The following is a 9715-nucleotide window of genomic DNA, read 5'->3' on the forward strand; positions in this document are numbered from 1 at the left end:
AAATAATGCACATTCTGCCGTAACACAACCCTCTGAATGCTTGTTTCTTTTCTCTTTGGTTTCTCAGCAGAGCCCAGATCTGATGAACTCAGCCCAGCAGACCCTGGAAATAAGCAACAGCATCTCTCCCAACAGTCAGACGTTTTCCAGCCCTCTGGGATGTCAACCGGCAGAGCAGGAGCAGCCACAGAATTCGGTGTTCTCCAGCAAGGAACCTTTAAACACCATTCCCAAACAAGACATGGCACCCAACAGCTCCTTCCATGTTCCTGGAAAGCCTCTGCTCCAGCAAGGAGCCCAGCAGTTCCTCCTGGATACCGACAGTCTGGCTCAGGAGAGGTCTGGCAGCAGTGCTGGACAATTGGTAGGGATTTCCCAAATGGACGACAGCCCACAGCATCAGCTGTCTCTTCTGCCACCGGATGAGGTGGCACAGCTCGAGCAGGCGGTGCGGCAGCTGCAGGCGAAGGGGTTCTGCAACATTCAGATTCAGACAGAAGATTCGCTGGCAAAGAAGCAGCAGCATCGACTTCAGCAACAGCAACAAATCCAGCAGCAGATGCAGCAACAACAGCAGCAAATCCAACAGCACCAACAGATCCAGCAACAGCACCAACAGATCCAGCAACAGCAGCAAATCCAGCAACAACAGCAGATCCAGCAACAACAGCAGATCCAGCAACAGCAGCAGATCCAGCAACAGCAAATCCAACAGCACCAACAGATCCAGCAACAGCAGCAAATCCAGCAACAACAGCAGATCCAGCAAGAGCAAATCCAGCAGCACCAACAAATCCAGCAACAGCAGCAGATCCAGCAACAGCAAATCCAACAGCACCAACAGATCCAGCAACAGCAGCAAATCCAGCAACAACAGCAGATCCAGCAAGAGCAAATCCAGCAGCACCAACAAATCCAGCAACAGCAGCAAATCCAGCAACAACAGCAGATCCAGCAGCAGCAGATTCAGCACCAACAGCAAATCCAGCAACAACAGCAGCAAATCCAGCAGCACCAACAAATCCAACAGCAAATCCAGCAACAACAGCAGATCCAGCAGCAACAGCAGCAAATCCAACAGCACCAGCAGATCCAGCAGCAACAGCACCAGCAGATCCAGCAGCAACAGCACCAACAGATCCAGCAGCAACAGCACCAACAAATCCAGCAGCAACAAGTTCTGGAGAACCTGCAGCATCAACTTTTCCATCCCCAGGTTCCAATGCAGTGCAACCCTGAGCAGCAAAACTCCTCACAATCAATTGTAGACAACAGCGCTGCCCTCTTTCAACCCACATCTGCCCAACAACCCCAGCAACCCACCCTGTTCCCACAAGCAAAAGATCTCCTCTCCATCCAAACTGGCTTTCTTCAGCCAACACCCTCCCATTCCTCTCCTCCATTATTCCACACACCCTCATCTTTGACCGAGGCCCAAGCCCCACAGGAGGCGCTGTTCCACACACAGAAAACCTCACCCACTCAGGAGCAGGTCCAAGCATCCCTGTTCCAGAACACCATGAACGTTCTCGATGGGTCCAGCCTTTCTTCCGAATCTCAGACTTCTGCTGCCAGCATGTTCCTCTCCCAGAGTGCCTTACCTGGTCAGCTTGCAGTCAACAACCAGACGCAGCAGCTAGCGTTCCTCAGCTCTATCCCAACGTCTGCCCTCGAGCCGCAGTCCGTGTTCCAGCAGAGCACTCCCATGGAGCAGCAGTCATCCCAACAGGCCTCGCAAGCCCAGTCAGGCTCTCTGTTTCAGGGCATCTCCCAATCACCAAGCAACAAGCTCTCTCCAAACCAACAGCAAGCTGAGATGCTCTTCAACTCTCTGGGTTCAGCGGTATCTGTGCCCCCAGAGCAGACCTCTGGACTCCTGTTCAGTGGCCAGTCTCAGATGACCTCAATGAACAGCAGTAGCCTGATTTCCCCAGAGCAGCAGAATTCAGCACTCCCCTTTTCCCAGTCCAGCATGGTCACGGTCAGGCAGGAGGAGCCCTCCGAACCCATGTCCTTCCAGGATCAAAGCATCAATGTGGCGAATCAATCGTCGAGTAAGCAGGCTCTGTTCCAGGAGCAACAGCCCATGCAGCTCGCACCGAGTTCAGCCACTGGCTCTCAGGCTTCTGTGAACCTGTTCATGGCCCAGCCCAACCTAACAAGGAGCATGGCGTCTCAAGAAGCGCTTTTCGTGCCGCAGAACGGCGTGGCAGGACTTCAGACGACCACCTCCTCACCAGTGCAACAGCCTGGATCCCTGTTCCAGACAACAGTGAGTGGAAGCCTCAGCCAGCCGACTCAGCCGAGCCAGCAGCGTAACATCTTCCTTTTTGAAATCCATAATGGTAAAGATAATTAATATGTATAGTATATTATTATAGTAGTCTTAGTTAAAGCATAGTTTTTATTATATATTAGGGATGTAACAGTAGGTCATACTGAAGTACTCTACTATAAAGCTAAGTTAACTCACTCGGAGGCCATCTTTGCATCACAGCCATGCATTTAGTTTCAGTCGTAAAAGACCAGACTTCAATCTGTTTAAATGGTAAAAGACCAAAAACTTGAAACTGAAAGTAATCATTTCAGATAAACACTGTACTGTAAACACTACTGTAAACAAAAACCATGATTTTTCATTTAGTTATGGCTACTGCACTTGCACAGATCTCCACATTAAGGCTGACTTCCCATGTAATAAATGGCTGGTGTCCTTATTAATAAAGGCTCTGTTTGTACCGAACCATCATGGTTCAGGAGTCGTGGTCCAAGAGTCAGGGTTCATTGCATACAGGAGCACAAAGGATGGGTAGTTCACAGTAATTTAACAAACATGCATGGTAACATTATTTTATCTCTGTGCAAACAGGACTTGTGTTTCACTAATCAAGTATTAAATGTCCTGACTCCTGAATCCTCTGTTGTAGATTGTGGTCAGCTGATGAACTCCCAAGGAAACACACTGTCTGACCAGATCATTGCCATTAGCCAGTCTGGTCAGAACCAGAGAGACAGTGATGGGCAGATCCATTCCTTACTCAACCAATCCATGAATCCAGAATCTGGGAATGTACAGAATGTTCTCACCACCTCCCAGAACATGGAGAAGATAGACGACCTGCTTGTGAGTCTTCAGGAGCAGAGCAATAACCTCCCTCATTCCTACTAGGGCCTTACAGACCCTGCAGGTGAATACACCTCACACTGGAAATACAGACCGTATTTTTCGCACTATACGACGCACATAAGGGTTATACAATTGTCCTAGCTTAATTGGGAGAAATTTTGAAAAGAATTTTGATGAATAAAAAAATGAAATAAACAAAGCATATAAATATTTATAAATATTTAGTTTTAAACAAACGTTTTTTTGATTATTATTTTATTATGAGCCTTCAGACACATCTGAGAGAAGGTCAGCACAGGTTATTGTGCAGAAAATTGCTGCAAGAGTCAAATTGTCTCAGAATCTTGCAGTTTTTATCTGTTTATCTGAAACTGAATCTGTTCACTTACACTCAAAAAACACTCAAAATTATGATTAAATATTAATGTAATTAGCTTGCTAGTTCACTAGCACAAATAGGTGTTTTTCATAACTTTTGTCCATATACTGCAGGGGTCGGCAATTATGTTTGGACAGATATTTTCCAAGCTATTACGTTGCGCGCCACAAAAAAAAATCTGTTTTCTAAAATGAAGTGTAATGGGATGGAGTGCTACAGACTATTAGCTCCCCAGCCCAGAGGGTTGTTGAACCCAATTGCAGAACAGTTAATCTCAAGTAAACCCGCTCCTAACGCGGGATCGTCAGAACCCTTGTCGTCAGGGTCACGGTCCAATACTCTATCGCTGCCCTGGTGAATTGGGACACGGCTGGTATAAAATGCCCTTTTAAGGAGATGGGGAGCCCAAGAACGGGTGGAAAAACGAGAACGAGCGGAAATTAAAGTCACGCCGAGCGTGACAGAGAGACAGGGGAGACATGTAAACAAAAGCTCACCAGAGAAGGTTAATATAGTTCGTTCATTATAGTTCAAACAACCTCACGGGCCAGATGTTTCATGCTTGCGGGCCACATCTGGCCCGTGGGTGGCCTATTGCCCCCCTCATATACTGTATGTAGGCTGGCCTGTATGTAGGCTTGGATAATCCTGCATTAAAGATCAGTGTTGATGTACTATGCTTAAAAATACTTCTCTTAACTTTCTTTCTTTCTCTTAAATTTCTTTCATCCAGACAGACTTAAAGAAGATTTGGAACATCATTTTAACACTGGAGGGATCCTGATGAACAGCGTGATCTATTTGATTGTATGGATTTGATATCAGCTCAGCGGTGCGAGAGAGTCTGCTGAAAGTATACTGGTTTGAAGGTCGAGGAGTTTCTACAGTCAAGCCTTAGTGGAGCAGCGTCACTACAAACGAAGCTGTCAGGACGAGCACAGTGTACTCTGGTGGTGTTTGTTTTTAGCTGTGAATGAAACATATCATAACTGATAGAATGTTTAATACAGTAGTTCTCAGTGCGAACACTTTGCTTTTTTTATGAAGTTGAATAAGCGAGTGAGCACATTTCGAGCTCCCTTTTTTTGTGTGCACTTGTGAGTGATGCATTTTTGTACGTTAATCAAATTATAAAATGATGAAAGAATGGTTCCAACTCTAAAAGAAGACAAAAAGAGAAATATTTTGATATATTTGGTCCTGGTAGCACTTTATTCTGGTTCTGTATTCATTCTGTAGCTGCGTCCTAAAGCCTAGATACTGCAGTCAAGGTAGAGTAGTTCTGTCCTGTAAAGAATCCTTCTCAGTAGCCTATTGGTTACACCACCAATATGGATCAATTAAAGGGGTGGAAAAACATCAAATAGATGAGTGCAGGTCAGCATGGCTGTGGATAAGAGCTTGAGGACATGCCATAAAAAAGTACATGTAGTTTGATGGCTGTTTGGCAAGTTGGGAAGGAGATTTGATGATTTTTTAAATTTGTGCCAAAAGCTTTACAGCAAAATATGAAATCTGCAATCCTAGCAGCTGATTATATACTTATAGGAGCAAAAAAAATAAGATGAAGCAAACGAGAGATTCCAGAAGCAAAATACTTTATCACCAAAATCTACAAAAATCCATTAAATCCAATGAAAGCAAGTAAAAGTGGCAAAAATATATATTTAAAATATTTTATTCTGTTTTGCATTTGCTTTTCTTTTTCATTATTAAAATTTTAATTGTAGGATTAATCTGTTGGCATAAAATGAACTCTTAATAGATTAATTTTTAATTACATTCAAGTGTCTGAACATGACGTGACTGGTGAAATATTACCTGGCCCCACTATGAATAGTGTGGCCCCTTGATGTTCCTACTCAGAAAAAATCTTAAATCCACTTTCACACCTACCTTGTTTGGGCCAGACCTTGAAAATACTCTGATTTTTTTGGTCCAAATCAAAACAGCAGGTGTGAAAGGTGCCACAATCCACAGTTCAAAAGTAAAAAAAATAGCCATTTTTCTGCACTTTTTGGTTGGTTCAGACTTTAAGAGAAATCAGTGGACGTTTAGGCAGGCTATCATCACCCATTAAACAGTACAGAATGATTTTATACTAAAGTTGTGCAGAATTTGGACTCTATATGTGAGCTTTCAGGTGTGAAAACACCCTACGATGCAGCCTAGGATTTGGGACGCAGCTCATTTTCTGCTCAAATCCAAACAAACTGCAGAGTACATAATATTCAGTTATCATCTCATGTAGGGTACATGTTCTGTATGATGTAATGATGTTCTGAGAACCTAACTCTCTCTCTCTCTCTCTCTCTCTATCTCTCTATCTATCTTTCTCTCTCTTTAATTTTAAAATGATGTATCTTTATTATCATAAGTGTTCTTTTGTGAAAAAAAGAAATAATATGTTTTATTTTAAAAAATCTAAAAATATTTACATATTTTACTTGTTAAATGAAGCCTCTGTGCTTGAGTTTTATGTTCACTAGCGTCTGGCACGCTGGTACCGGGCAGCCTGGCTTTTTTTAAAACAGGAAACCCAGGAGAGCGTCTAGCTCCTTTTACAAAGTTATATTTTACGGTATATAAATAATGTCTGCCCTGTCTTTAGTATCATTTTATCAGCATTTTCTCACCTGGCTATCTTGCCTTGGTGCTAAACGCAAGAGGAATACAGCCTTTTATCAAGCCTTTAACGCTCTGGTAATAACTCAGTAACTTTGTAAATAAGACTTTATTGTTACTACAGAATATTCTATTCTACACAATTCTATTCTAGCTTGTAGAGGACCAGTCAAGGTCTCAGCTTCAGGCCTGAAGTCAGTCAGCATCAACTTTTACACACTTTTGTAACAATTGGCCAGTTTTATGGCTGAAATGGTAATGGTATGTAGGGCTGCTTTGTTCAGGAGGTGAGTAATCCAGGTCCAGAATGTAAAAATCCACTCCAGGATTTAGTTTCAACTTCCTGGACTCCTCTGATGTAGTTTATTAGATGTGAGAAGACCTATTGTTGCAGTTTTTTTCAAGAGAAAAATTGATTCTTGCCAAATTTACATGATATAATAGTTTCATAATGTCCAGATGTCCCTGTACTTCTGCAAAGTCGTACTGTTGAGATGGATGCAGTTTGTGGTTAAGCATTGTCTTGCTGAAATCTGGATAGTAGCATACATTCTTCTAAAACCTCCAAATATAACAGAAAAACTTTTTATTTACATGGTCACAGAACAGTTAAATATTTTGCCTTAGCCCATGTTAAATCTAAGCTGCAGCAGATCCACCCCAACGATTTTTACTTTCTGGACCTGGACTACCCACCTCTATTTGTTACAAAAATGGAAGAATGGAGAATGTGAAGCGAGTCGCGTTACTGCACTCGCAAATTCAATGCCAGGCTTGTTGTAAAGCTGCCAAAACGTTGTTTTTTTGGTTGTGGTAAGTTTCACGTTATGAATATCAGACTAATGTGCATCGTTTTCTTTACATTACAAGAGCCCTGCTCTCTGTAATATATAAAACAATAGCTCAGACGAGCTCTTATTTCATTAAACATCATCCGTACGGGCTGTTTAGTCTCTTGTGACCATTAACCGTTTTTATGCCTAGTTTTGAATAGTGACTATTCTGACCTCTGTTTAGGTGGGGGAGTGCTCTTTTAGATCTTTAAAGGAGTCCTCTGCATAGGGAAGAGCTGTGAACTTGAAATGGAAGAAAGAGCTGTCTGTGATTGGCCTTCATCTCTGTACAATACTGATGATTTACATTTATTTTCATTTATTTGTTTGTTTCCATCTGTTGTTTGATATTTATGTGAATATATATACAGATATTTTCTCTTTTTCTGTCAGATTCTAAAGATGAAAAAACACTAAAAAATGTTACTAGTCTACTACTTTTTGTCCTAGAAAACTATTTCTAATTTATTTTTGCATTTGTTATTGTCTCCAGACACATTTTCAAATCAAAACTCTGTCTCTGTTGACTTACAGTTCCATATGTGTGATTAAAAACAACTGTTTATTATGTGATCATCCATCATCACAGAGTATTTTAGTTTTTTAACACTTTTAAGTTACTTCATGTTTCCTAATGTGTTCCTTTATAGTCTGGATTATTATTTTTATATTAATCACAAAATACAGTACGTCAAGATGCAACAAAGATCAGCAAAGATTAAGGAGTTCTTTTAGGTCCTTTAGAGTCACATATGTGAAGTAGAGTAGCACAGTTCCTTTAGCTTAGAGATTGTTTGAGCATTGCAAAGTATTCTTATACTCATATAACCCATATACTTAAAAACTATGTGCTAAATGCTTTGGCGCCACTGAATTTGCATTAATGGATATGAAATAAACCAAACAACAAAAACAGGTTGATTTTAAAATACTTTTAAAAAAATCACTCATTCCACATTAAACTGCCTTTTGGTTTCTGTTTCAATCTGCTCTATTTTCTAAAAACAGGTTTTTCCAAATTTTTACATATTACATATTAGTACAGAACAGAAAACTTATATAAGTATCAATAAATAACTGAGAAATATAAGTTCATGGTTGTGCCTTGCAAAAAAATTGAAAGCTGGTTCCTTTATTGTTTTAACAGACCAGTAAGACCTGTGTAAGAGATCAGTGAATCTGCCTTTAGAAAAGAGTACCTGGGGAATGTACACTGACATGCCACATGTCATGGTACAGGAGATAGTATTGTTACCCATGACTTCTGGCATGTTGTGTGTTAGATAAAGAACACTGCACTGAGCTGTGGGATATGTGTGTGAGGGGTCTCCTGCATTGAATGTGGATGTGAGTCGCTTGTCTGCTCACATGGACAGTTCTAACCAGATGTCGCTGGACACGATCATTACCACCCACAGTGGACAGTGCAGCGGATGGTAATGATGGTAATGATCGTGACAGGTGGTGTCTGGCTAGAAATGACCCCAAACCATTTAACCCACCCACTACAACTCAGGGTAAACACTAAACCGTGAAGGGCAGTGCGTCTCCAGGACCAGTGTTTTAAAGCTTTTACTGCACCAATAAAATGTTGCACACATTTTTCATCCTGGTCAGTAGAAGAGAGAACCTTGGACTCCTTTAAATGAAAAGCCCAATCTTACTGGATTTAATGAACTATAGAAGCTTAAAGCTACAGAGGATATATTTCACTGATACCAGTGTGATTTTGAAGCACTTTTCCATCTTGGGCCAGAATAAATACACATCATATGTGTATAAGTGTTTTTTCTTTATTTTATTCTGCATTGTAGACTAATACTAAAGTCATTCAAACTATGAAAAAAAAAACGTATGGAATTATTTGTTAAAGAAAAAAGTTAACAGCACCACAGATAAGAGCATCTAAAGTTTTTTTGGTTTGTTTAACCATTTTTAAGTTACTAAATGATTCATTACGTGTTCCTTCATAGTCTGGATGACTAATATTTTCTATTTTTTTTATTCATCACAAAATACAAACATGTAAAAAGTATGTCAAGATGCAACAAATATCAACAAAGAATAAGGAGTTATTTTAGGTCCTTTAGAGTCACATATGTTAAGTAGAGTAGCACAGTTACTTTAGCTTTGAGATTGTTTGAGCATTGCAAAGTGTATATATACTCATATAACTCATATACTTAAAAACTAGGAATAATGGTTTGGCACCACTGAATTTGCATTTGTGGATATGAAATTAACCAAACAACAAATTGAGTTGTTTAAAAGTTGCTTATAAGTTATAACAAGTTGATTATAAAATACCTATTAGTACACAACAGGAAACTCACAGTATCAATAAATAACTGAGAAATATAAGTCCATGAAAATTGAAAGCTGGTTCCTTTTTTGTTTTGACAGACCAGTAAGACTTGTATACGTGATCAGTGAATCTGCCTTTAGAAAAGAGTACCTGGGGAATGTATACTGACATGCCACGTCATGGGACATGAGATAGTATCGTAACCCATGACTTCTGGCATGTCGCATGTTAGATAAAGAACACTGCACTGCGCTGTGGGATATGTGTGTGAGGGGTCTCCTGCATTGATTGTGGATGTGATTTCTGGATTTCTGCCAGAGTCGCTTGTCTGTTCACATGGACAGTTCTAACCAGATGTCGCTGGACACAATCAGCTTTATATATATTTTTTTATGCACAGTGGCTCAGTATGCTTTATTGCCAATTAATTTTACAGTATAAAATCA

At 40.6% G+C, this 9715-nt stretch overlaps 1 protein-coding gene across 9 annotated transcripts in view; it reads left to right on the forward strand.

The window, feature by feature from the left end:
- The window catches only part of nfat5b (nuclear factor of activated T cells 5b), an 89559-nt gene extending 82009 nt beyond the window's left edge, over positions 1–7550 (forward strand). For 7 of the 9 annotated variants that reach the window (XM_049465601.1, XM_049465605.1, XM_049465608.1 and 4 more), the window contains 3 exons: positions 68–2345; positions 2928–3188; positions 4240–7550. In XM_049465601.1, coding sequence (XP_049321558.1) covers positions 68–2345; positions 2928–3169 — 2520 coding nt within the window. In that variant the 3' untranslated portion in view covers positions 3170–3188; positions 4240–7550. The remainder of the gene's footprint in view (positions 1–67; positions 2346–2927; positions 3189–4239) is intronic. The other 2 variants (XM_049465602.1, XM_049465603.1) reach the window with 2 other exon arrangements.
- The last annotated feature ends 2165 nt before the right edge of the window (positions 7551–9715 follow it).

The sequence above is a fragment of the Astyanax mexicanus genome, chromosome 16, assembly GCF_023375975.1.
Source record: "Astyanax mexicanus isolate ESR-SI-001 chromosome 16, AstMex3_surface, whole genome shotgun sequence".
NCBI lineage: Eukaryota > Metazoa > Chordata > Actinopteri > Characiformes > Acestrorhamphidae > Astyanax > Astyanax mexicanus.